Source organism: Solea solea, chromosome 6 (assembly GCF_958295425.1).
Source record: "Solea solea chromosome 6, fSolSol10.1, whole genome shotgun sequence".
Lineage (NCBI taxonomy): Eukaryota > Metazoa > Chordata > Actinopteri > Pleuronectiformes > Soleidae > Solea > Solea solea.
In genome coordinates, this window is record NC_081139.1 from 30,155,788 (window position 1) to 30,181,453 (window position 25,666).

General features: G+C 46.2%; 2 protein-coding genes and 2 long non-coding RNA genes across 5 annotated transcripts in view; 1 reads left to right on the plus strand and 3 right to left on the minus strand.

The window, feature by feature from the left end:
* Positions 1 to 25,666, minus strand: part of LOC131460189 (NACHT, LRR and PYD domains-containing protein 12-like) — a 468,988-nt gene that overhangs the window by 57,280 nt on the left and 386,042 nt on the right. The window lies entirely within an intron of this gene.
* LOC131460199 (transmembrane and death domain protein 1-like) lies at positions 12,762 to 17,293 on the plus strand. The gene is made up of 2 exons (XM_058630491.1): positions 12,762 to 13,466; positions 16,865 to 17,293. Exons 1-2 carry the CDS (start codon positions 12,812 to 12,814, stop codon positions 16,981 to 16,983), a joined length of 774 nt encoding a protein of 257 aa, XP_058486474.1. The 5' UTR covers positions 12,762 to 12,811; the 3' UTR covers positions 16,984 to 17,293.
* On the minus strand, positions 17,723 to 18,744 carry LOC131460207 (uncharacterized). 2 transcript variants are annotated; one of them, XR_009240361.1, is made up of 4 exons: positions 18,644 to 18,744; positions 18,510 to 18,571; positions 18,372 to 18,438; positions 17,723 to 18,293 (listed from the first exon to the last, which is right to left on the minus strand). It is a non-coding gene; the product is annotated as an uncharacterized LOC131460207 (long non-coding RNA). The 2 variants fall into 2 exon arrangements; XR_009240360.1 differs by having other exon boundaries at positions 17,723 to 18,438.
* Positions 23,644 to 24,886, minus strand: LOC131460210 (uncharacterized). The gene is made up of 3 exons (XR_009240363.1): positions 24,805 to 24,886; positions 24,671 to 24,732; positions 23,644 to 23,935 (listed from the first exon to the last, which is right to left on the minus strand). It is a non-coding gene; the product is annotated as an uncharacterized LOC131460210 (long non-coding RNA).

Consider the following 25,666-nt stretch of genomic DNA (forward strand, 5'->3'; position numbering starts at 1 on the left):
TCACCTTCTGGGAGCCAAGAGACAGAATCATCACATTTACATTGTCCATCTCTTTCAGCCGCTAAATAATCTATCCGTTTGTTGTTCATAGGCTCTGGAGAAAGTTTGCGACGATGAGGTCCATTCACACAACACGCCATAAACATGTGTGTGTGTCTAACAAGCCTCTGTCTGCCTCTCTTGCACATATTGCAAGCACCCTCCGTGGGGTGAAGTAACAAAAAGCCTCTCTGTACAATAAACTGAGATGTGATTCTTAGAACCCTCACTGCGTCCGGCACCGATGAGTCGGGCTGCACCTGAACCCCGAGTGTGAGCGAGTCAGTGTCACTTTTATTTTCATTGAAACAGTTTTTCTCGTGGTCCAGTGTGATCTCGTTCTCCACAGGTAACATTCAGTTAGCCCCAAGCACTGCCAAACTGTGGACAGGAGGGTCCTGAGCTCCGCAGGTATTGACCTCATCTTACTGCCTGCAGGTGAGAAAAAGCAGCAGTTTTTTTAGCTCAGCTAAATATGCTAGCAGCAAGAGATGGGAACCAGACACGGAGTCAGCAGCTGTCTTCCCGATTCTCCCTTCTCCTCACCTGCGGATATAGATGTGAACACTGTAGCCATAAACACTACACTTACATCAGTGATGTGGATAGAGTTCACATCAGTGACGTGGATAGAGTTCACATTAGTGATGAAGATAGAGTTCACATTAGTGATGAAGATAGAGTTCACATCACTGATCAGTGATGTGTAATTCGATGGCACTGAACCAGGCTGGTATGAACGCACCCTTAGTGACATCTAATGGTGAGAATGCAGATTGCAACAAACAAAGGACTTCTTCGCTCACCGCTCCCCTTCCCAAGCGTGTCAGGAACTCCAGTGGCCTCTGCATACAAGAAACACTCACACACAACTGTCCATTCTCCACTCACACTGCGGTTTCATGTACTACACACACACTGGGCTGGTTTGTCCATTTGGGCTACTGTAGAAACACTGCTGTCAAAGACCCTCTCTTCAAGTACTTGTTAAGGTTTATTCTAAGGCGATGAAAACCAAATGACTTTTATATTAAAGCAATTATACACTTAAAGAGACATACGCATGGGTAGTTTATTCACTTTCTGCCAATTAACCCACTGGACCTTTAAATAATCCCAGACTAAACTCTACAGAGAGCTCCTGTTCTCTTCAGTTGAGATTTCTACATGATTTATATAAATGTTGTGAATGTTCCTGACTTGCAATAATGCAGGTTTTGGCCAACAGTGGGTGCATGTGTGTGTTTAGTATTGCATAAGGGGGGTTCCCATGTTCTCCAAAGAAAAGAGTGACTGTTGATTCTGTAACATTGTGACCACAGAGCTGCAGTGTGTCTGGAACATGTTGGGAAACACTCTGTCACTGAATGAGATCTTGTTGTGTATGAATGTGAGACAGAAAGTGTGTCTGGGTCCTCACAAGTGTGCAGTCCACGGAGGAGACCACTCTGTCGGCTAAGTACTGAGGAGACATGAGACGTCTACTCCACACAACTCACCACTTCTTCTTCTTCTCCTGGCTGTAGAGCGAGAGGTTAATGCTGCCCTCCACAGTCTTCACCCCTAATCTGCCAAAACAGTTCAACATATCTGATCTAAAATATAATTCATTTTCCAACATACTTTTAGAACCAATATTTTAAACTTTTTGTTTTTGTTTTTTCAGGCAGTTCCGATTTTGTGTTGTACCTGTTTTATTCGTTTTGATGGAGACGACAACACAGACGCTGACGTGGGATGACAACCATGGAGAAGTACAATCATTTCCCCTAATTCTCTTCATTCCATAAGCAAATAAGAGAGTAACCATGTTATAAATGGATACGCTCTTTCACCAGTGACAGAGACTTTCATCTTGGGAGAGATGACCGCAGTGTCAAAGAAACGCTGCTAAAGATGTCTTTTCATTGTTTAATGAAATGTGCTGTTTATTTTGGGATTCATCGAGTATTCTTTTGTCCATAAAATGTGGAAAAATGTCGATCAGTGTTTAATAAACCTGGAAATCATGATGTCAAATATCTTTTCAGTTTTAATGATATTATTCACATTTAAGAAGCTGAAAAACCGATTCATCGATTATCAAAATAGATGAATTTAGTCATAGATTAACAATCGATTAAGCCTCACATAACAGCCCTACTGGTTACCTACCAATGATTAATCATCCATTTTGGCGAAGCAATGTGTCACTAATATTACATGATAATAATAATAACTGTAAACTGTAAGCTGAGCGCTTTCATTGGACGAGCCTGTCTAGCATGTCCTTCAGGAAAATCAACCAATGCCGCGTCTCGTGTCTCAAATACCGTTGCGGTCGATAATAATGATTTATAATATACTTTTTGGAATAAATGATGACAGCCCAAATACAAATTCTTCAGAACTGTTTAAATATTATGAATAATCATTTGAAACTTCTTAGTAAGTCCTTCTTTTTAAATACAGTAAGTGTCAGGTTGTAGATAGTTGTCTATCTTAGAACAACAGGCATACTTTGCATTTTCATTACTTTTTGGACCCTTAAGGTTTCATTTGTAGTGTAAGTGTAACTAAACCCTTAAACCCCATTGTTCAGGTGTAAACCAGTGTATCTGGACCGGGGTATCTGGTTTATTAGCTGATCCAGTTCAGTTCCTCACTCAGCTCTCAGACCACTTCTTGGCATTTTTTTTTTTTAAATTAGGCATTTGGCAAAGTTAAGAGGGGGTTTACTTTACCTTTAACCTGTGCAAGTAACTTCCTGTCTCAAACCCAAACCACAATGTAAACATGTATGCTTCCATCAAACCAAGCTTGTTTTAATGCAATGCTTTAATTCAGAAAAAAATGAATTGAAATGTATTGATTTATGAAAATGATGTTTTTATTCACAAAAACAGAACCATTTTTTCTCTCCTCATTTTGGAAAAAACATCTATTTAATTAAACAACATTGATCAAACTATTGTTTGTTTGGTTTTGAATGCAGAAAAAACAGCATTTTAAAACATATTACATTATATACTGTGTTGTTATGTCCTCTTCCACCTCTGGGTGGTGTAGTTCTCTCTGTCTATATTTTCTGTTGGCTGCTCTTGTTCTCTGCCTCTCCCTAATGTGTTCCAGGTGTGGATCCTAATCATGGGGTGGAGCCACTATCTATAAGAGCAGGTCTTCTGCAGTGTGAGGCTCTCTCTCTCTCATCTGAGGCGTGTTTCCATACCGACTGAAGCGCCTGCCATTTTCCTGCTTTTGTTATGCTTTCACATTCATGATTGCTTCAAATTCCCTGTTTAAATATTATTTTGTAAATAAATACCCCTAGACACATGCTCCTTTTCACTCTGGTCATGGTTGTGTTGCAGTTAGGGTACCTGGTTGTAACATAATGGGGGCTCGTCTAGGGGTATGATCCTCGCTTGGGGTGCGAGAGGTTCAGGGATAGAGGTCCAGGATCACATGGAGGTGTTGATTGCGACTTTGGTGAGTACCTCAACTTTTACTGGGTGTTAGTGATTGCATCTCAATTAGTAGCCGCCGGGCGGTGACAGACTTCGTCACTTTGTTATTTTAGTTGTTTTTTTTATTGGTGGTAATCCTTATTCGGTTTGTTATCGGTGGGTTGCAGTTGGCTGTGTAATTGGTCTGCTGCGCCCTCACGAGCTAAACAGTAAATCCAGGTAGGGAACCCACTGAAGACTAGAGAGAGGGTGAGTTTAGTTTTATTTTGTCTTGGTAGGGGTTGAGGTGTAATTGCGAATCATCCAGTCATCCAGTGCTCACTAGATATCGCTTTAGTTGTAATTTTGTGCACTGTGAGTGCAGTGTTGTAACAGGTTGATCTGTATTGGATTAGGCTTTGGGCTGCTGTGATTTTGTGGGTTTTACCCATATTTGTTAGTCTAAATCTGTGATTCTCCTGTTACGAGTTGTGGTTTGGTTAAAGGGCCTGTTTGAGGAAGTTGTGGTCGTTTTAGGGGATTTGATGGCCACTTGTTAGTTTTTCATTTTGGTTGCAGCCATTCGAGTTTGTTTGCTTGTTTGTTTGTTTGTTGTTGATTGTCACAATGACATCGGTGGCAGAAGATTTCATTGAAAATCCTTCAGTGGAGGCATTTCATAGCCTCACGAAGGATCATCTATTAGAGGTGGCAACTGCGTTTGACATTACATGTCATTTAGCAGACGCTTTTATCCAAAGCGACTTACAATGGAAGTGAGTACAATCAGCAAGGGGTGAAGTCGAACTTGCGACCATTGCGCCCATGATGTCTTTCGCACACAGGGTACCAGTCTTAACCACTGAGCCACTCCACCCCCATTTGCTTAGTACATTGAGCACACATTGAGCTTAGTAGCTTGGAAAAACGCTTAAAACACACTTTTAAGTCAATAATACTTCCTTTTCTTGTTGAAGAAGGTAGGTTGCCACCTGTAGATATGAAAGAAGTTATTAAGCTAAAAGAGCTTTCTATCCGAGAGAAGGAACTTGACAACGAAAGAGAGCGATTGCATTTAAAGAGCTCAGCTTGAGCTGAGTTGAGACGTTTAGAGACTAAGGCGAGAGAAGATAATCTTGATTTGGCTCAATCTAGCTCATTTGATATATCAAAGAACATCCGACTCGTACCACTGTTTGTTAAGAAGGATGTAGAAAAGTATTTTCCGCACTTTGAAAAAGTGGCATTGACTCCTAAGTGGCCTAGAGATGTGTGGCCGCTGTTAACTGGCCGTGCTCAGGAGGTGTATGCGCCACTGTCTGTAGAACAAAGTGCAGACTACAACAAAGTTAAAGCATCTATTGTCCGCTGCTATGAACTTGTTCTAGAGGCGTACCGGCAGCGCTTTAGGCGCTATAAGAAAACTGAGCGTCAAACCTACATGGAGTTTGCACGTGAGAAAGAAGCGCTTTTTGATCACTGATCACAGGAAGTGAATAGTCAGGCGAAGATGTGTGAATTAATGTTGGTAGAAGAGTTTAAGAATTGTATACCTATGGCTGTGTCGACATAGCTGAATGAACGTCAGGTCAACACCTTGCGGGAAGCTGCAGTAATGGCAGATGAGTTTGCCTTGACCCATCGCACACGTCTGACTTTTCCCACTCTAGTCAGGCCGAGAAGTCGAGTAAATCTTCCGGTAATTCTGAACCAATCTGTTATTACTGTAAAAAGCCCGGACATATGTTGGCAGAATGTCCCGTTCTGAAGAAGAAACAGGCTGCTAAGGCCGTAGGTTTGATTAAAGTGACTCCACAGCCATCATCTCTCGTTGCATTTCCTAACGACTCCAAGTCTGGGTACGAGCCTTTTCTCAGTGACGGTTTTGTGGCCTTGCCTGGTGGTGAACATCCTGTTCCAGTGCACATTTTGCGCGATACTGGCACTGCGTTGTCATTACTATTGGAAGGGGTTCTACCTGCGTCTGAAGAGTCGAAGACTGGCACCAGTGTTCTTGTTCGTGGCTTTGAGATGGGCTCAACTGTGGTTCCTCTCCATCGAATTGAGTTGAAGTCCAATGTAGTTAATGGTAGCATTGCCGTTGGTATCCGCAAATCTTTGCCAATTCCAGATGTAACTTTTATTCTTGGGAATGACATGTGTGGAAAAATGATGGTGAAGTGTTGCCTCATGTTGCTGTTCCAGTCAAGCCTTTAGTCCATCAGTGCACACAACAACACCCTGATGTTTTCCCTGCCTGTGCAGTTACACGTGCTATGGCAGCGCGTTCTAGCTCCTCTGATGGGAAAGAGTGCTTGTCTTCTCCTGTTGATTTAAATTCTTCTGATTCATTCTGTGATTTGTCTGATTCTTTTCTTGTTGCCCGAGATTATTTTAAGAAGACACCTTACTCTCCTACCAGTGCTCTTTGTGCTGGGTCTGCGAGATTGAGGAAAGTGAGTAACGAGACTGTGCGCCTTTCTCGTGAGAAGCTAATTGATGCTCAGAAAGTTGATTTGTCCCTGGCCTCATTGTTTCAGCTTGCCTCATCGGATGTTGATCTGGACAAGGAGCCGCAGTGCTTATTTTTCCGAGATGGCATCTTGATGAGGAAGTGGAGATCTTATAATGTTCCAGACGAGTGTAACTCTTTAGAGCAGATTGTGGTGCCATCTGGGTATAAAGATGAGATTTTGAGCGTGGGTCATGATGGTTTGGCCGGTCACTTGCGTATGTTACCCTTTTACCACCAGCTCGCGTATTAAAACCCTAAATACTCTATGGCAAAAGACACATTTCAAAAAGTATATCAGTCTAGATATACTGATATATGTGTGATTCTCACTCATTTACCAGTTGGAGACTGGGGAAACACACTCGACCTGTAAACTCACTTCAACAACAAACATAATATAATAAATCAAACACAAATTCCTCAGTTTCAAGAACTGTATTAGAATGCAGGAAACACACAATCAAAAACCTTTTTCTATGGAAAATAAAAAAAAGAAGGTTTTCTCTTATTAAACTGTCTTATTCTATTTTGAGTGCACTCGTTTTGACTATCGTTGGCGCGCTTAAGTTGGAGCTCAGTAGCAATACCTCCGTATACCTCCTCGGCAGGACCAGGCCGCAGGACCAGGCCGCAGGACCGTCTCCGCCTGCAGCACCTCGTAGCGACAAAACTCCGTCTCCCTCGGCAGCAGCGAAACGTCCTCCGTTGGCAACTCTCCTCCGAGGCGACTCTTTGAAGCTCTTCGCGTCCCTGTCGGCGGTGTCTCCCTTCAGCGTAATCGTGGCGTTAGCCTAGCTCCGGCTAGCCACTCGACCGAATCTGTCTCCGTACTTTACAAAAAAAACACAGCGGTGGAGAGTCCAACCCTCACACACTCGGAACACGCAACCAAATCACAGTTCACAGTCAGTCGCGTGAAAGAAAACTTCCCACTGGCAACACACACTGCTACGGAGTCTCTGCTCTACCATTCACCATTCCCTCGGTTTTTCTTCTTCTTCCTCTCTCGAGTCTCTCCCCCCGGAAGTGTAAAAAAACCAAACAGATCATGAACTTCAGTACGTAATACAACATAACAGAATTACTTTTAACATTTTAAAAGCATTCATTTTAAACACAAATTATTTAGACATTTTAATACCTTATTTATCTTTTTTACCTTCACCATGAACCTCTCCGGGAACCATCACCTTACCGTGGTGGAGAGGTTTGAGTGCCCCTGTGATTCTGAGAGCTGTGTTGTCTGGAGCCTAGTGCTCCTGGTAGGGTCTCCCAAGGCAAATTGGTCTCAGGGGAGGGGCCTGACGAAGAATGGTTCAAAGACCTCATGAAAAAACAACAGAGGAAGAGAGTGACCCTGCCCGGAGGAAGCCCGGGGCCCCCGCCTGGAGCCAGCCCCAGACGGAGGGCCCGTGAGCGAACGCCTGGTGGCCGGGTCTACCACGGGGCCCGGCCGGGCACAGCCCGAACAAGTGGCCTCTTCATCGTCCTCCTGTGGACCCACCACCTGCAGGGAGATCGACTGGGGTCGGGTGCGCTGCCACATGGGTGGCAGTGAAGGTCGGGGATCTCGACGTACTGGACCTGGGCTGCAGAAGCTGGTTCTGGGGACATGGAACGTCACCTCGCTGTGGGGGAAAGAGCCGGAGCTTGTGCGGGAGATGGAGCGCTACCAATTAGATCTGGTGGGGCTTACCTTGTTATCCATAACAAACACCATGTTCGAGCATAAGGACGCTCATAAGTGTACTTGGTACCAGAGTGTCCTTGGCCGAAGGTCGATGATCGATTTTGTGATCGTTTCATCTGATCTAAGGCCGCATGTTCTGGACACTCGGGTGAAGAGAGGGGCAGAGCTGTCAACTGATCACCATCTGGTGGTGAGTTGGGTCAGAGGATGGGGGAGGACTCTGGATAGACCTGGTAAACCCAAACGTGTAGTGCGGATGAACTGGGAACGTCTGGAGGATGCCCCTGTCCGAGAGGCCTTCAACTCTCACCTCCGGCGGAGCTTTTCCTGTATCCCTGTGGAGGCTGGGGACATTGAACCTGAATGGGCAGTGTTCAAAGACTCTATTGTGAAAGCTGTAGTGGAGAGCTGTGGCTCCAGGGCTTTAGGTGCCTCAAGGGGCGGTAACCCTCGAACATCGTGGTGGACACCGGTGGTCAGGGAAGCTGTCCGACTGAAGAAGGAGTGTTTCCGGGATATGTTATCCCGGAGGACTCCTGAGGCAGTTGCAAGGTATCAACAGGCCCGAAGGGCGGCAGGCTCTGCTGTGGCAGACGCAAAGCAGCGGGTATGGGAGAAGTTCGGAGAGGACATGGAGAAGGACTATCGGTCGGCACCAAGGCGTTTCTGGAAAACCATTCGGGGCCTCAGGAGGGGAAAGCGGGGGACCATCCAAGATGTGTACAGTAAGGATGGGACACTGTTGACCTCGACTGAGGAGGTAACCGGACGGTGGAAGGAACACTTTGAGGAACTCCTGAATCCGACATCTGCACCCGCTGTGGTGGAGGCAGAGAGGGAGGCTGATGGGGGATCATCGTCAATCTCCCTGAGGGAGGTCACTGAGGTGGTTAAACAACTCCGCAGTGGCAAGGCCCCAGGAGTTGATGAGATCCGCCCAGAAATGCTGAAGGCTCTGGGTGTGGAGGGGCTGTCTTGGATGACACGTCTCTTCAACATTGCGTGGAGGTCGGGGTCAGTGCCGAAGGAGTGGCAAACTGGGGTGGTGGCCCCCCTTTTCAAAAAGGGGGACCTGAGAGTGTGTGCCAATTACCGGGGCATCACACTTCTCAGCCTCCCTGGTAAGGTTTACTCCAAGGTACTGGAAAGGAGGGTTCGACCGGTAGTCGAACCTCGGATTCAAGAGGAACAATGCGGATTCCGTCCTGGTCGTGGAACAACGGACCAGCTCTTTACTCTTGCAGGGATCCTGGAGGGGGCCTGGGAGTACGCCCATCCGGTCTACATGTGTTTTGTGGACCTGGAGAAGGCGTATGATCGGGTTCCCAGGGAGATACTGTGGGAGGTGCTGCGGGAGTATGGGGTGAGGGGGGCACTACTTAGGGCCATCCAATCACTATACGCCCAAAGTATGAGCTGTGTCAGGGTTCTCGGCACTAAATCAGGCCTGTTTCCTGTGGGTGTTGGCCTTCGCCAGGGCTGCGCTTTATCACCAATCCTGTTTGTGATTTTCATGGACAGGATATCGAGGCGTAGTCGTGGGGGAGAGGGGTTGTGGTTTGGCGGGCTTGAGATCACGTCGCTGCTTTTTGCAGATGATGTGGTCCTCATGGCTTCGTCGGCCTGCGACCTTCAGCGCTCACTGGATCGGTTCGTGGCCGAGTGTGAAGCGGTCGGGATGAGGATCAGCACCTCTAGGTCTGAGGCCATGGCTCTTAGCAGGAAACCGGTGGATTGCCTTCTCCGGGTAGGGAATGACTCCTTGCCCCAGGTGAAGGAGTTCAAGTATCTCGGGGTCTTGTTCACGAGTGAGGGGACGAGGGAGCCGGAGATGGGCCGGAGAATCGGAGCGGCTGGTGCGGTACTGCATTCGCTTTACCGGACAGTTGTGACGAAAAGGGAGCTGAGCCGGAAGGCAAAGCTCTCGATCTACCGGTCAGTCTTCGTTCCTATCCTCACCTATGGTCATGAAGGTTGGGTCATGACCGAAAGAACGAGATCGCGGGTACAAGCGGCCGAAATGGGATTCCTCAGGAGAGTGGCTGGCTTTTCCCTTAGAGATAGGGTGAGAAGCTCGGTCATCCGGGGGGAGCTCGGAGTAGAACCGCTGCTCCTTCACGTTGAAAGGAGCCAGTTGAGGTGGTTCGGGCATCTGGTGAGGATGCCTCCTGGGCGCCTCCCGAGGGAGGTATATCAGGCACGTCCAGCTGGGAGGAGGCCTCGGGGTAGACCTAGGACAAGGTGGAGAGATTACATCTCCACTCTGGCCTGGGAACGCCTCGGGATCCCTCAGTCGGAGCTGGTCAATGCGGCTCAGGAAAAGGAAGTTTGGGGTCCCTTGCTGAAACTGCTGCCCCCGCGACCCGGCCCCGGATAAGCGGATGATGATGATGATGATGATGATGACCTTTACCATGAACTGGCATTTTGAAAATTATATACTAAATACCACTGATATTTATCAGAGTATTACACGTATTTCTAAAACACTCAATCGCATTAGTCAACATTTTTTTTGGCCAAGCCTTAAACAGGATGTGGTTCGCTTCTGTAAAACATGTCATGTTTGTCAGCTTGCTGGCAAGCCCAACCAGACGATTCCGCCCGCTCCCCTATACCCAATTCCAGTCATAGGCCAGCCCTTTGATCATGTCATTGCTGATATTGTTGGTCCGCTTGTGTGCTCAAGGGGGGGGTATCAGTATCTGTTAACAATGATGTGTGCTGCTACCCGTTTCCCAGAGGCTGTGCCTCTGAGGACGATTTCAGCCAGGGTGGTGCTGAGGGAGCTACTCAAATTATTTTCCCTGTTCGGTCTGCCTAAGATTGTCCAGACTGACCGTGGGTCGAACTTTGTATCTCGTGTGTTCACCCACATGCTGAAACAACTTCGTATACAGCCCGTCTTGAGAGTAGCCCGTCTCGTGCTGTGATTGTCTTAATAACACGGAGATGCTCTCGGTTTTAGATGATCACCTTCCTCACCTTTCCATCTCAGAGGGCTGATATCCTGCAAGTGGTTAATGAATTTCCGGAACTTTTCGGGGATGTGCCACGGCAGACTCCGGTTATTGAGCATGACATTGATGTTGGGGATTCAGTCCCAATTAAACAGCATCCATACCGCGTCAATCCGGTGAAACGGGCCGTGTTAAAGAAAGAAGTTGAGTACATGCTGTTGAACAACATTGCTGAGCACAGCATGAGTGCCTGGAGTTCGCCGTGTATTCTTGTTGGGAAGTCCGATGGTACCTTACGTTTCTGCACTGATTACAGGCACGTTAATGCAGTAACAAAATCTGACTGTTATCCATTGCCTAGGCTGGATGATTGCATTGACCGCGTGGGATCAGCTGTTTATGTGAGCAAGTTTGACTTACTAAAAGGCTACTGGCAAATACCGCTTACAAGTAGGGCTAAGGAGATTTCCACATTTGTTACGCCAGATGATTTTCTTTCATATCGTGTCATGGCCTTTGGAATGCGAAATGCTCCTGCGACATTCCAGCGGTTAATTAATACCGTACTGTCAGGTATGCCAGGTTGTGATGCCTACATAGATGATGTGGTTCTTTGGAGTGCCTTGTGGCCGAATTTATTGATCAAATTCGCCAGTTGTTCCACCGTCTTTCCTCTGCCAACCTTACCATCAATTTGGCAAAGTGCGAATTTGGTAAAGCGACAGTAACGTACTTAGGCAGAGTCGTGTGGGGGGGGGGGGTCAAGTGCGCCCGTTGGATGCAAAAGTCTCTGCAATTTGCAACTTTCCTGCCCCTGCTGATCGCAAAGAGCTCCGGAGAGTCTTAGGTATGGTGGGCTACTACTGTGGATTTTGTGAAAACTTTTCCTCTGTAGTGGCACCACTGACCGACTTGCTAAGCCCAAAAGTAATGTATCAGTGGACTGAGCAGTGCCAAAAGGCTTTTGAAAACATCAAGGCACTGTTGATTTCTGCCCCTGTGTTGGCTGCACCAGAGTTCACAAAACCTTTTCCCCTGGCGGTTGACGCTAGCGATCAGGGTGTGGGCGCTGTCCTTATGCAAGATGGTGCGGAAAATGTCAGCCACCCCGTCTGCTACTTCTCTAAGAAGTTTAACCATCACCAGCGGCGGTATTCTACCATTGAAAAGGAGACGCTTGCCCTGGTCCTTGCAGTCCAACATTTCAGTCAGACTCTTTATTAGAATGAGTTTGATTTGCACACACACCAATAATTGATAGTGGATTTGACCTCTGCATTTAAGCCTTTCTTATTACACAAACACAAACCGGCGCAGGAGCAGTCCATGAGGACCAAAAGTGGTTAGGTATCTTGCTCAGCACCACCCCAGCCATGGACCTGTCCTGGGATTTGAACAGGCGACCATTCGATTACAAGCCCAGTTCCCTGTTGCTCTGTCATTGGCTGCTGTCATATCATCAGTGTTTTTGTTATCTACCTCCTCTGTTATTGCATGGAACCTAAAACTGCTTCCTGTTGTGATGCTGGAAGTAAAGTGGCACATGAAGGAGTGTGTGAGGAAGAGAAGGATGAAGGAGCACCTGCACTCGTACCAGTTTGTGAGGTTGATTTATGTCACTGTATTTTGTCATCAGACATAAAAGTGGTTTATCATCACCATTTACATCACATAATATCTCTTTTGTTGATGTTTAATGGCACTTTGCAGTTGTTCAGCTTCAACTTAAACAGTTCTCGTTTTTTTCTTTTTCTATGAGGTTTAACAGCAGCTTGCATTCTTGTTTGGTGATTGTAAACCATGCCGATTCCTCTTTCTTCTAATAATAATAATATTTCCCGGCAGGCTGTACACTGAGAGGAGCAATGCTGCCCTCCACAGTTCTTAAACACAACTCAAAGTTGATTTTCAACACTCTTCAGCTTCTAATAAATTTGTCAGCACAGAAGTTCAAAGTGCTTCTTCTAAAGAGTTAGATTTAGAAGTAAGATGTGTTTCATATTCTTACATATAGACCAGTTGCATGAAGAAATGCCAGAATCCTAGAAATCAAAGGAATCCTTAAGATTCCTTTGAAGAAAAGAACACTTCTTTCATTTCCATGTTCTACAGCTGTGACTTTTGCAGGGAAACTTTGTGAATTGCTTGCAGAAAGAAACGCGTTCACAGTACTTCAGCTGACATGAAAGGCTGGAAACTCTGTCTCATCTTCATCTTTCCACTGCTGACTTCAACTCTTGGAGGAGAGGACACGGTGGCAGAAGACATCGGTGTCCATCAACTGGAGCGATTAGTGGAGATGCTGACGGTAAAGGAGTGCGAAGATCTTCTACGCACTCTCTCCCACCCGGAGGAAAATATATTCCATCGACTTGAACGCCTCTCGCCGAAAAAAAATCTATCAGCTCTTAAGTCCCGCACCAAAAGAGACACATCTTTATTTGTGGACAGTGAGGCTCAGTGTCAGGCAGCCCTCACAGAGTGGCTGCTGCAGTACGGTGACCACACCTACTATGACAGGCTCACACGCGCCTTGCAGCACATTGGCAGAAGTGACATCGCCATTGAAGTGGGGAAGAACATCAATCAGGACAAAGTGTTGAAGCTGAAGCGCTACGTGGACGGTTATCACAAATATGTGAGCTCTTTAAACATCCCGTCAGTACAAGTGGATCCAAAACAAGATGCAGGTCAGAAGGTCAAGAAAAGAACTGTGAGGGATCTGAGTTGGCGTGACCTTGACCTGATTGTGGAGCGAGCGCCTGTTCCCCCGTACATGAAGGGACCCATGGACGTATTTCTGCCAGTCTTGTATGGCTTCATGATGGGCTTCACAGGTACTTTGTTTGTAGGTGTCCTTATCTTCATTATTGTCAGCAGAAAACAGCTGAGTCATCAACCGAGGGTCAAGATCAGCTCCAGCTGCAGGTACACAGCTGGGGAACACAAGTTTTCTTAGAACAGAATTGAAAATCCTCCTCTTCAGTGATCAGGCTCCGTCATATCTCACAGACATGATTATTCCTTACTACCCTAATAGACCACTCTGCTCTGAAAATGGAGGCCTGCTTGTGGTTCCCAGAGTCTCTCAGAGTAGAATGGGAGGCAGAACTTTCAACGACCAAGTTCCTCTCCTGAAGAACCAGCTCCCACTTTGGGTCCAGGAGGCAGAAAAAACTCTCCCAACATTTAAAGGTCAACTTGTTAATAAAGCTCATCGTTAGAGCTGGTTCAAGTGAACTCTGAACCATCACTTACTTATGATGCCATAGACCAGGGCCGTTTCTCAATACTCAAGTAAGCAAGTATGTACTTGCTTACTTGGGAAGTATATACTTGAGAAGTACGCTGGGAGTATATACTTGCCAAGTTATGTAAGTATGTATGTATTGTTCTGCTGTTTGAATGGTGGCTGGCGCCAAGTGCTGCAGCCTCATTACCGCTACCTACAGTGTTGATAAATGAACATATGAAATACTTTTAATAAATGCATATATATTGTTATTATTTTCACGTTTTAAATATTTAACTTCATTAATAATTAATTTCTATTAAAATATACAATACAATGTGGAAAATAGATATTACAGCATTGTATTGTATGTACTGTATTGTAAACGTGCAACATGCAACTTTCCTCTCCTTTTACCAAAGTGCAATATATGAAATAACATCCATCCACTCTGCTGTACAATGTACTGTATGCACTATCATATACTGCATATTTCCCTTACTGGCTTCCACTGTAAATACTTGAAATACTTCTTTACATATCCTTCTAACCCTTATCGAAGGTATTGGTGCACTGTTTTGTTGTTTCTTCTTTTATTCTTTTATCTCTTCACTTGTACTACTAGAGCTGTCCTTTAATCTCGTTGTACACTGTATAATGACAATGAAGCTGATTCTGATTGTAGAGTAGTATATATATATATATATATATACATATATATGTATATATATATGTGTGTATATATGTACTACTCTATAAATATATAACCTGTACAAATATATTACTCTACATATCTAATATTTACATATTATATTTAAATACAGATACAATGACCGTGCGATTTTAATATAAATCTAAAATTCAAACTGTCAGGTCAAAACGTTTCCATTAAAAACAAAACAACACGTCAACAAAAAATCTATGGATCACACCAAGCATGTAATGACAGCGACGTCTGAGCCAGCGGATCATTTCATCAGGAGAGGCCGAGGTAACGCTGCACAGTGAGCGCCGAGCGACCGCAGAGGCGGAGCTTATCACCTCCGACAAACGTCGCTGCCAAACTATAAATACGTCATATCTTCATACACAAACCACATGTTTGAATACTAAATGACTAATTTCTCACCTCAAATGATGTTAAAACTTTGTTCCTGGACACAGAAAAATATTTATTTCAGATTTATATTTCTAGCGTAGTCTATTATCTGCCGCTATGCTCCGCTGAAATGTATTCTGGGATACATGGCCATCCCAAGTACGCTTAAGTCACCTCCGATGCATACTTGGTAAAAATGGGCAGAGCGAGAACACTTCGGTTTGAGAACCGTCCTCGCCGTTCGCTTACTTGAGAATTGGAACAGCACTTTGACTGAGACTGATGACGTTTTCACAAGTACGGGAGTACGCAAGTACACACAAGTACGCACAAGTATGGATATTGAGAAACGGCCCTAGACTGCTGGACCAACAGCCATTATGCAGCTCTCTCTCTCTCTCTCTCCTTCCAGAGCTTCAACACCACAACTCAAATAATACAACTATAACTAAGTTACTTTATATTATAAACTACTCATTACTGCTAACATTAATATTATCTTCCTCAATCCTTCATCCATGACTTGTCCTTGTCTGAAGGTCACATGAGCAGCTGGAACCAATCCCAGATGGCGTTGGGAAAGCGTCATGTCACACCCTGGATGAGATGATGAAGACAATAGTGCTAATGATAATTATCATTCATGTTCATTTTGTGAAATACTCCTGGTCTCTATCTTCACTGTACTCTCGTTGTAAATGTGATGTTTTGTTTGAAGTCTGCTGAACTTGTTTCTCTACATGTGACACCTACTGCAAGTCTGGTCTAAGGACAGAGGGTCTAAGGACAGAGGGTCTAAAGGCAGAGGGTCTAAGGACAGAGGGTCTAAGGACAGAGGGTCTAAGGACAGAGGGTTTAAGGACAGAGGGTCTAAATACAGAGGATCTAAAGACAGAGGGTCTAAGGACAGAGGGTCTAAAGACAGAGGGTCTAAATACAGAGGATCTAAAGACAGAGGGTCTAAGGACAGAGGGTCTAAAGACAGAGGGTCTAAGGACAGAGGGTCTAAGGACAGAGGGTCTAAGGACAGAGGGTCTAAAGACAGAGGGTCTAAGGACAGAAGGTCTAAAGACAGAGGGTCTAAGGACAGAGGGTCTAAGGACAGAGGGTCTAAAGACAGAGGGTATAAGGACAGAGGGTCTAAAGACAGAGGGTCTAAGGACAGAGGATCTAAGGACAGAGGGTCTAAGGACAGAGGGTCTAAGGACAGAGGGTGTCACTTGTACAGACTGTAAAGCCCTTCAAGGCAAATTGTGTTTGTGATGTTGGGCGATATAAATAAAAATGACTTGAACTGAATGTTACAATGAGTGGACATGACAGAGCATGGAACTGACTCACACACACACACACACACACACACACACACACACACACACACACTATCGTCTTCCATTCCTCATGCACATATATCACATCCAAGTTAGTTTGGGTGATCATGTGATTATCTCATATCCTGCTGTATATAAAAATAGCCACGTGTCAGTTTCATTCTTTCATTCATCATCAACCACTTCATTCTCCACATGAGGGTCAGTGTCACGCTGGAGCCAATCCCAGCTGACACAGGGTGAACGGTGGGGTCACACCCTGGACACGTCGCCAATCTATCACAGGGAGAAAATACACAGCAAAAGTTATTATCAAAGATTTGAGAATGTTAAGGAAAACTGGGGTCTCTCTCTCTCTCTCTCTCTCTCTCTCTCTCTCTCCTTATCTTGCAGGCTGCAGGATCCAGATCCAGTTTTAAGGATATTATTATTATCACTTGCAGTGGTATTGTTGTCATTATTGTTATAATTAAAGTTGATATCAGTATAATGAAATCTCTGCTGCTGCTTGTATAAATGACTGTAGTTCTATAAACATGTCATAGCTGATCAGAAAGGTTCTGTCTGTTTCAGGAGTTCCTGGTCTCCCCCTCCTCTCCTCTGTCCCCCATTTTTCTTTCACCCCGACCGGTCGAGGCAGATGCTGCACATTTGTGAGTCTGGTTCTGTCGGATTTTTTCTTCTTCTGTTAAAAGGGAGTTTTTCTGTCTCCACTGGTGTTTGTTCATTGTGTGAATTGTTGGGTTTCTCTTCTCTATATAATAGTGTAAATGTTTCCGTCTCTCTATGTACAGTGCCTTGAGATAGTGTATGTTGTGATTTGGTGCTATACAAATTCAATTGAATTAAATAGTTAACAAAAGTGTAAGGTTGTAAGGTTCTTGATGACGTGTCACCTCTCATCCAGGAGGCTAACCCTAACCCATGGGTAAGTTTGTCCTTCTGTTAGCATCATGTCTACTGTCCACTGTTTTTTGTGATGGTAGATAATTACCCAAGTATGTTCCTGTTGGATTTTGGGAAGAATCTACCCACTACCCACATGACATCACAAAAAATGTTTCTGTTTGTGGCGAGGGTAGGCGGTAAAGTAAGAAATTATTAGAAGCTCGACAACGCCACCCCGGGAATTTCACCCAGGGAATTACTAGGTAATATTATAAAGGCACACAGTTCGGGTTACTGAGGGGGCAAGAGACGTGGTTCCAAGTTAACATATGTTTCTTTTATTAAACAATAATCCTAAAAACTTCAATAAAACTCATTCACACCAACAAAAATGGGGGGAAAAGAACCTTAACAGGGCTGAGGCCAAAGTGAGTGGACGAAGGCTAGGGCAGGGGAGGGATCCACCAAAGAAAAACACCACAATAATCACCAAGCACACGTGGCAGACACTCTCAGTGACGAAAACCCGCTCCCAGACAAGACGGGAGGATGCCACCACCAGACCACCAGCACCACCACCACCGGCCTACAGCAACTGAAACAGGAGGAGGATAATAACAAATTAGTGGGGATTCATACATTCAAAACAAAAGCAAAACAGAACTAAACACGGGCAGGTCACAGGCCTAAATAAATCACATAACTTCACTACTGACAAGGAAAGAGAAAATGAAAGAAAACCAAAACAAAATCAAATTACTTAAATTACAAAACACAATCTTGAAATTAACTAAATAAAATTACATAAACAAAATCCCATTTAACCCAGACACAATACCCAAAAACAATATTGCACACTTTCTCCCACACACACACACACACACACACACACACACACACTCGCTCCGTATAAGGGGGAAAATCCCCGGTAAAAACAGTCGTGCGGGGCTGCAGCCGAACGATCGCTTTGGCCCGGCGTATGCTTGGGCTGGCAGTCGGCGGTAACGTTTCCGACGGCCACCGAATGACGCCACACGAGCCCGCAGCGGCCACCAGCATGAACCAAAACTCAGTGGCTACAAAGCAGCAGCGGCCGTTAGGTGGTTAAGATCACCTAATCGAAAGAACATTATTAACAACCGCTACGTACGTTATGATTAAGTTGATTATATTTCACAATATACAGACGTACCTTCTTGTAGTAACAAACGCTCACGAGAGGAAAAGGAAGAGAGCTTCAGGCAGCTGCCAGCATGCACCTGCGACCACACTAGCGTTAGCCATCCACTAGCACCAACCAACGACCAGCGAGAGAGAGAGAGACACTTACCACTGCCGATCAACCCACAGCAGCGTGCACACACAGCACGGAGCAGCACCCAACCAGTCGCCCTATAACACAATGCCAAGTTTAAGCATACTAACTAAACTAAGCGATTAGCGAAGTAAAGTGTGCGAACCTACCGATCGGAGACGTGACCTCACACTAAAAGTGACAGGCGACAATGGGAGCAGAGGAAGAGCCGGCGAGCGGACTACGCTTTTGTACCGGCTGCCTCAATGATTACCGGAAGTGTTAAAAAAAAAAAATGAGCGAGGGGGAACACAACGCTCATACTGCTACAATCTACCCCCCCTTTTTGTATCGTCGTCCCGACGAACTAAGACCATAACTAGCTCCAGGGCCTAAAAAGTGCAGTGACAGCATGTGATACAGAACCCTGAGAGTTTGCAGCCCCCGATGCCAAATCCCCCACCGGCCTTGGGATACGGTAAACATTGGAATGCTGACCAGCGGTTGATCGTGCTGATCTCCGTAATGCCATGTTGCTGATGTCAGAGGAACTCGTGGATGGAGTCACTATGGATGGGCTTGGGTGAGCGGGAGCTATGACAGTGGACATGGGAAGACCTGGCTGAGTGGTGGTTCGAGGTTCTGCTATGCCTCTGGTAGCTGGCAAGATTGAAACAGACACAGTTTCGGGAACCAGAAACAGATCACTTTCACAGGACAACTCATCATCGGAGACTAGCCTGTTCAGGGCAGGTGAATCCCGGGCAGCAGCACCACTAGGGGACTCCACTCCAATCACAGCCTTTAACAGGGTACGATGAACGTGCTTGACTTTGGACTGATCCTCCTTTGGGGCGATGGAATACACAGCTCCCCCTTCCTTAGGTGCTTTGATGACACGGTACACTGTGGGGCCCCATAGGTCCTGCATCTTGTGTCGGCCTCTGGCACTGAAATCACGCTGTAAAACCAGCTGACCTTCCGTTAGTGGTTCCCCTCGAACATATTGATTGTGGGCCTTCTTTCTACGCGCTGCAACAGTCTTCAGTCGTTCCTGTGCCCCATCGAAAGCCATCTGCAATCGGGTCTGATGCTCCTGAATCCAGTCATGAACAGCTCCACCCACAGGGTCCGGAACTCTACCCAACAGGAAATCAATGGGGAGTCTGGGCTCTTGTCCAAACATTAAAAAGAAGGGGGACTCACCGGTTGCCTGATGGGGGGTGGTATTATAGCTGTAAAGGACTTGAGGGAGGCAGGAGGTCCAGTCTCTTTTACGGGATGGAGGCAGTGTGCGCAGCAGGTTGTGGAGGGTTCGGTTGAATCGTTCACACTGGCCATTGCCGGCTGGGTGGTATGGTGTTGTACGAGACTTCTGAATGCCATAAAGGCTGCAAAGCTGCTGGATGAGGGCACTCTCGAAGTTCCGTCCCTGGTCGGAGTGTATCCTGGCTGGGACTCCAAACTTGGAAAACCATTCCACGTTTGATTTTGAGGTAAAATATCGATCTGGCAGAAGCAACAGAAATGCAGATGCTCTGTCCCGTCAGCACTCACTCAGCCAGTTGGGCTGCCCAGCGCTGCTCTACAGCACCGAGCTTTGCAGAGGACAAATGACTGAGTGGGTTATTGTCCGTGTAAACGATGCAGCGATGTCCCAACAGGTACTCTCTGAATTTCTCACTCATCGCCCACTTAAGGGCCAGGAACTCCAACTTCATGGAACTATAGTTGGACATATTCCGCTCGGTGGGCCTCAGTCCTCGACTAGCATAGGCTATGGGCCTCACCTTGCCTTCTTGCTCCTGTGAGAGCACTGCTCCCAATCCACCATGGCTTGCATCAACCTCGAGGATGAATGGAAGAGAGAAGTCTGCAAAAGCGAGCACTGGGGCAGTAGTGAGCTTAGCCTTCAGCGCCTCGAAACTCCCTCGGCACTCCTCTGTCCAGTTCTCGATGGCATTCGATGTGGACCTCCGCTTGGGCCTGGTGTTTCCCAGCTCTGCTACCAATCGATGAAGGGGAGCTGCTAACTTGGCAAAGCCCTCCACGAAGCGGCGGTAATAGCTGGCAAATCCCAGGAAGGACCGAAGCTCAGAGGCTGTTTTGGGAGACGTCCATTTTGCCACCGCCTCTATCTTAGATGGATCTGTTGAGACACCATTAGCGGATATTACATGGCCTAGATAACGCACTTCTCTCTGGAAAAAGGTGCATTTGGAGAGCTTTGCCTTCAGTCCCTCCTGCTGAAGTTGACCCAGTACTGCATCAAGCCGCTGAAGATGCTGCTGTACAGTGGACGAGAACACAACAATGTCATCAAGGTAAAGAAGCAATGACTGATTCTGTTGATCACCAAAGATTCTCTGCATTAATCTCTGAAAAGTACTGGGGGCGTTACAGAGTCCAAATGGCATACGGTTCCATTCGAAGAGACCAAAGGGAGTGCAGAATGCAGTCTTAGGCCGATCCTTTTCAGTGACTGGGACCTGGTTGTACCCACTGGTCAGGTCCATGGTGGAGAACCAGCGTGCACCTGTCAACGCATCCAATGACTCCTCGATACGTGGCAACGGAAACGCATCTTTCCTGGTCTTGCTATTAAGCTGCCGGTAGTCAACACACATACGTAGACTTCCATCCTTTTTCTTAACCAACACAATGGGGGAGGCATAGGGACTGCTACTTTCTCTGATCACCTGCGTAGCGAGAAGCTGATTTATGTGCTCTTTTACTGCTTCATAATCAGAAGGAGGGACACGTCTATACCGTTGTTTAACAGGGGCCTCATCAACAAGAGGAATGTCATGGGATATTAGATTGGTACAACCTAAATCACTGTCATGAGCAGAGAAAACAGATGTATATTTCCTCAGGAGGAGCCTCACCTGACCCTGGTCTTCTAAAGACAAGGAAGACAGATCCAGACCCTCAATCTGATCCTGCATTGTAGGTTGGGCCGTCTGGGATGCTACAGTGGCAACGGTGGATGGAACCTCAGTGACTCCTGCAGGTAAGCTAACGACATTCACCGGCTTTAAAGTGCCAACAACAGTGCGGGGGTATAACAATACCTCGATGGAACCAACATTAACGATAGGTATGTATGCTGTACCCCCAACCACCCTAACCAAAGATGGAGAAGCCAACAAGCCAGCAGGTAAACCAGAGTCAAGGGGTTCAAACAACACCGTAGTATCCGAACAATGCTCTGCGCAAGTAGCTGCTACCACTTTCATTACACCACCTGAAATACGGCACGCACGCTTACCTCTGACCTTTACCCTTCCTGTCAGCTCTGGAGGGAGCTGAGTGGTCACTTGGTGACACTTCTGTAATGCCTGTGTGAGGGGTTGTGAGGCTTGAGTGACAGAAGACTGCTCAAACAATGCTGAACCATGCTGCACGAAAAGTTCCTGGTAACATTTCCGAATCACATTCATTCCCATCACACCAGGGACCTGAAGGGACGCACTGCCGGGAGGGTCTTTCACTACCAAGACGCCACACTCTGAAATTAACTTACCGCACAATTCAACAGTTAACTCAAAGTAACCCAGGAAAGGAATATCCAATCCATTCGCTGCCCTAAGCTGCAACCAGTTACATGATTTAAGACGCTCTGTACCCCATGGTTCAAAATGCTGGCAGAAAAAGCTCTCTGTAATAGTGGAAACCATAGAACCAGTATCAATTAAACATGGGACCTTAACTCCACCCATGACAACCTCTAAATGGGGACAAGACGAAACCAGTTTTGATACATCCACCAATTCACCTTGCACAGCATTTGAGCCAGTAGAGGCCCCACCCAAACTGTGGCTCTGCAGTTTGGTGGGTATTAGTTTTCCGGAGCTGGAGCTGATTCTGGCTGCCTAAGTGAGGGCCGGGAAGCTTGTGAGGGAAACTGAGAGCGAGGGAGGACACGCACACTATCACATTCTCTAGCAAAATGACCAGGTCGCTGACAGCGTCTACATATTACAGGCCCACGCTGCGCTGAATGGCTGTGTGGAGGAGGACGCTGCATTAAAGCAATGGTTTGAGTTAGCTGATTAAGTTGTTCTTGCTGCTGCCTCAACATTTCCTTCAATTCACCCATCTCTGAAGACAGAGGAACACGAGCAACTGGGTGAGCACCCTGGACCCCATATTGAATGCCACTGATGGAGGGGACAGAGTTACTGCGGCCTCTAACGGCACTTGACTTGACCCTCACGTTCCCACCTAATTGCCTCCCCCCTGACATCAAGCAACGTAGCAATGGGCTGTCTACGCACAAACTGTTTAAGCTCTCGTCGTAATGTGCTATCTAGAACCTGCTCAACAAACTGATCCCGTAACAGTACCTCCGAATTATGCATGGCGATGGGTGCACGCTGCCTTACCCTTTCCATAAGGCTCATTAAGGCAAGGGAGAATTCCAGTAATGTTTCGCCCTCATGTTGCTTCCGGGAGAAGAAAGCCTCCTGTAAAGCTACATAAGACTCAGAACAGCCATAGAGTTCCTGAAGTATGGCAATTATTCTAGCTGGATCCCCACGCTCTACACTAGAACGGTACTTGATCTCTTCACGTGCTTCCCCCTCTAGATGGTCGAAGAGAAAGAACGCCTGATCAGCTAAGGACAAATGACGAGCCCTAATACACGCCTGCACTTCCTCAATCCATTCGCTCAGCACTATCCCCGATCTTCCCCTGTACATGGGGCACTTCCTGTCACGAGGCACAAACACTAACCTCTCTGCTGCAGGGACGCCGGCAGTAGGCACCGCTGATGATGCCGAAGGCATGGTACTAGGGACGGGTCCAACAGGGGCCTGCTCATGACGCAGCCTCTCATTGTCAGCTTTCAACTGTGCGACCAAATCTCGCAGTTCTTCCATTTCCTCCTCCATTACTGGAGATTATTAAAACGAACCACTGCTGCTTTGTATCAATGCCAACAAAAAAATAATAATAATAATTAACCAACTAATAGAACACACGTCTCTGCCCTTCTTCTACAGTAACATCCTGCCGACAACGCCAAGTTTGTGGCGAGGGTAGGCGGTAAAGTAAGAAATTATTAGAAGCTCGACAACGCCACCCCGGGAATTTCACCCAGGGAATTACTAGGTAATATTATAAAGGCACACAGTTCGGGTTACTGAGGGGGCAAGAGACGTGGTTCCAAGTTAACATATGTTTCTTTTATTAAACAATAATCCTAAAAACTTCAATAAAACTCATTCACACCAACAAAAATGGGGGGAAAAGAACCTTAACAGGGCTGAGGCCAAAGTGAGTGGACGAAGGCTAGGGCAGGGGAGGGATCCACCAAAGAAAAACACCACAATAATCACCAAGCACACGTGGCAGACACTCTCAGTGACGAAAACCCGCTCCCAGGGACACAGCAAGACAAGACGGGAGGATGCCACCACCAGACCACCAGCACCACCACCACCGGCCTACAGCAACTGAAACAGGAGGAGGATAATAACAAATTAGTGGGGATTCATACATTCAAAACAAAAGCAAAACAGAACTAAACACGGGCAGGTCACAGGCCTAAATAAATCACATAACTTCACTACTGACAAGGAAAGAGAAAATGAAAGAAAACCAAAACAAAATCAAATTACTTAAATTACAAAACACAATCTTGAAATTAACTAAATAAAATTACATAAACAAAATCCCATTTAACCCAGACACAATACCCAAAAACAATATTGCACACTTTCTCCCACACACACACACACACACACACACACACACACACTCGCTCCGTATAAGGGGGAAAATCCCCGGTAAAAACAGTCGTGCGGGGCTGCAGCCGAACGATCGCTTTGGCCCGGCGTATGCTTGGGCTGGCAGTCGGCGGTAACGTTTCCGACGGCCACCGAATGACGCCACACGAGCCCGCAGCGGCCACCAACATGAACCAAAACTCAGTGGCTACAAAGCAGCAGCGGCCGTTAGGTGGTTAAGATCACCTAATCGAAAGAACATTATTAACAACCGCTACGTACGTTATGATTAAGTTGATTATATTTCACAATATACAGACGTACCTTCTTGTAGTCACAAACGCTCAGGAGAGGAAAAGGAAGAGAGCTTCAGGCAGCTGCCACCATGCACCTGCGACCACACTAGCGTTAGCCATCCACTAGCACCAACCAACGACCAGCGAGAGAGAGAGAGACACTTACCACTGCCGATCAACCCACAGCAGCGTGCACACACAGCACGGAGCAGCACCCAACCAGTCGCCCTATAACACAATGCCAAGTTTAAGCATACTAACTAAACTAAGCGATTAGCGAAGTAAAGTGTGCGAACCTACCGATCGGAGACGTGACCTCACACTAAAAGTGACAGGCGACAATGGGAGCAGAGGAAGAGCCGGCGAGCGGACTACGCTTTTGTACCGGCTGCCTCAATGATTGGAACAATCATTGAGGCATGAACAATCTAAGTGTTGTTTTGTCGTCTGTAATTCATGAGCAAAGACAATAAAGACGTATTCTTCCATCCATCTTCTACTGCTTTATCCTCCACATGAGGGGGGTGACATAGGGCGATAGGCGGGGTACACCCTGGACATTTCACGATGTATTCCATTCCATTCCATTCTATTCTATTCTATTCTATTCTATTCTATTCTAACATGTGAAGTTGAATTGAACAAGTTCACGTGTGAATATCTCAGTGACGTGGTCACAGATCAGTATGAATTGTGTCATGCTTCTATAAGATGGTAATAAGCAGGTAAAGTTCAGCTGCTGGAACGTGAAACTGAGGTGACAAAGGTGTTTAAGCCTCGGGGAGGTCTGTGCTCTCAGAGTGATCTGGTTTCTTCAGTCACTGTTTGGTCTGAGAGACACAAAGACAGTCGCGTGGAGCTGAAAAGGCTTCATCAACATTGGCAATAGTTTGAATATATGTTCATATTTAAAAGTTTTACGGGTGCAGTTCTGAAATCAGTCATACACAGATCATGGTTTGAATGTTGTGACATGTAAACCATTGAAGGGCGTGTTTGTGTTCCCACTGAAGGAAACACACTGGTGTGTTTGGATGATTCTGGCATTTAGAGGCTCTACTAACTGGCACCTGGTCATTGTGTGTGTGTGTGTGTGTGTGTGAGAGAGAGATGTGTGTGTGTGTGTGTGTGAGAGAGAGAGAGAGAGAGAGAGATGTGTGTG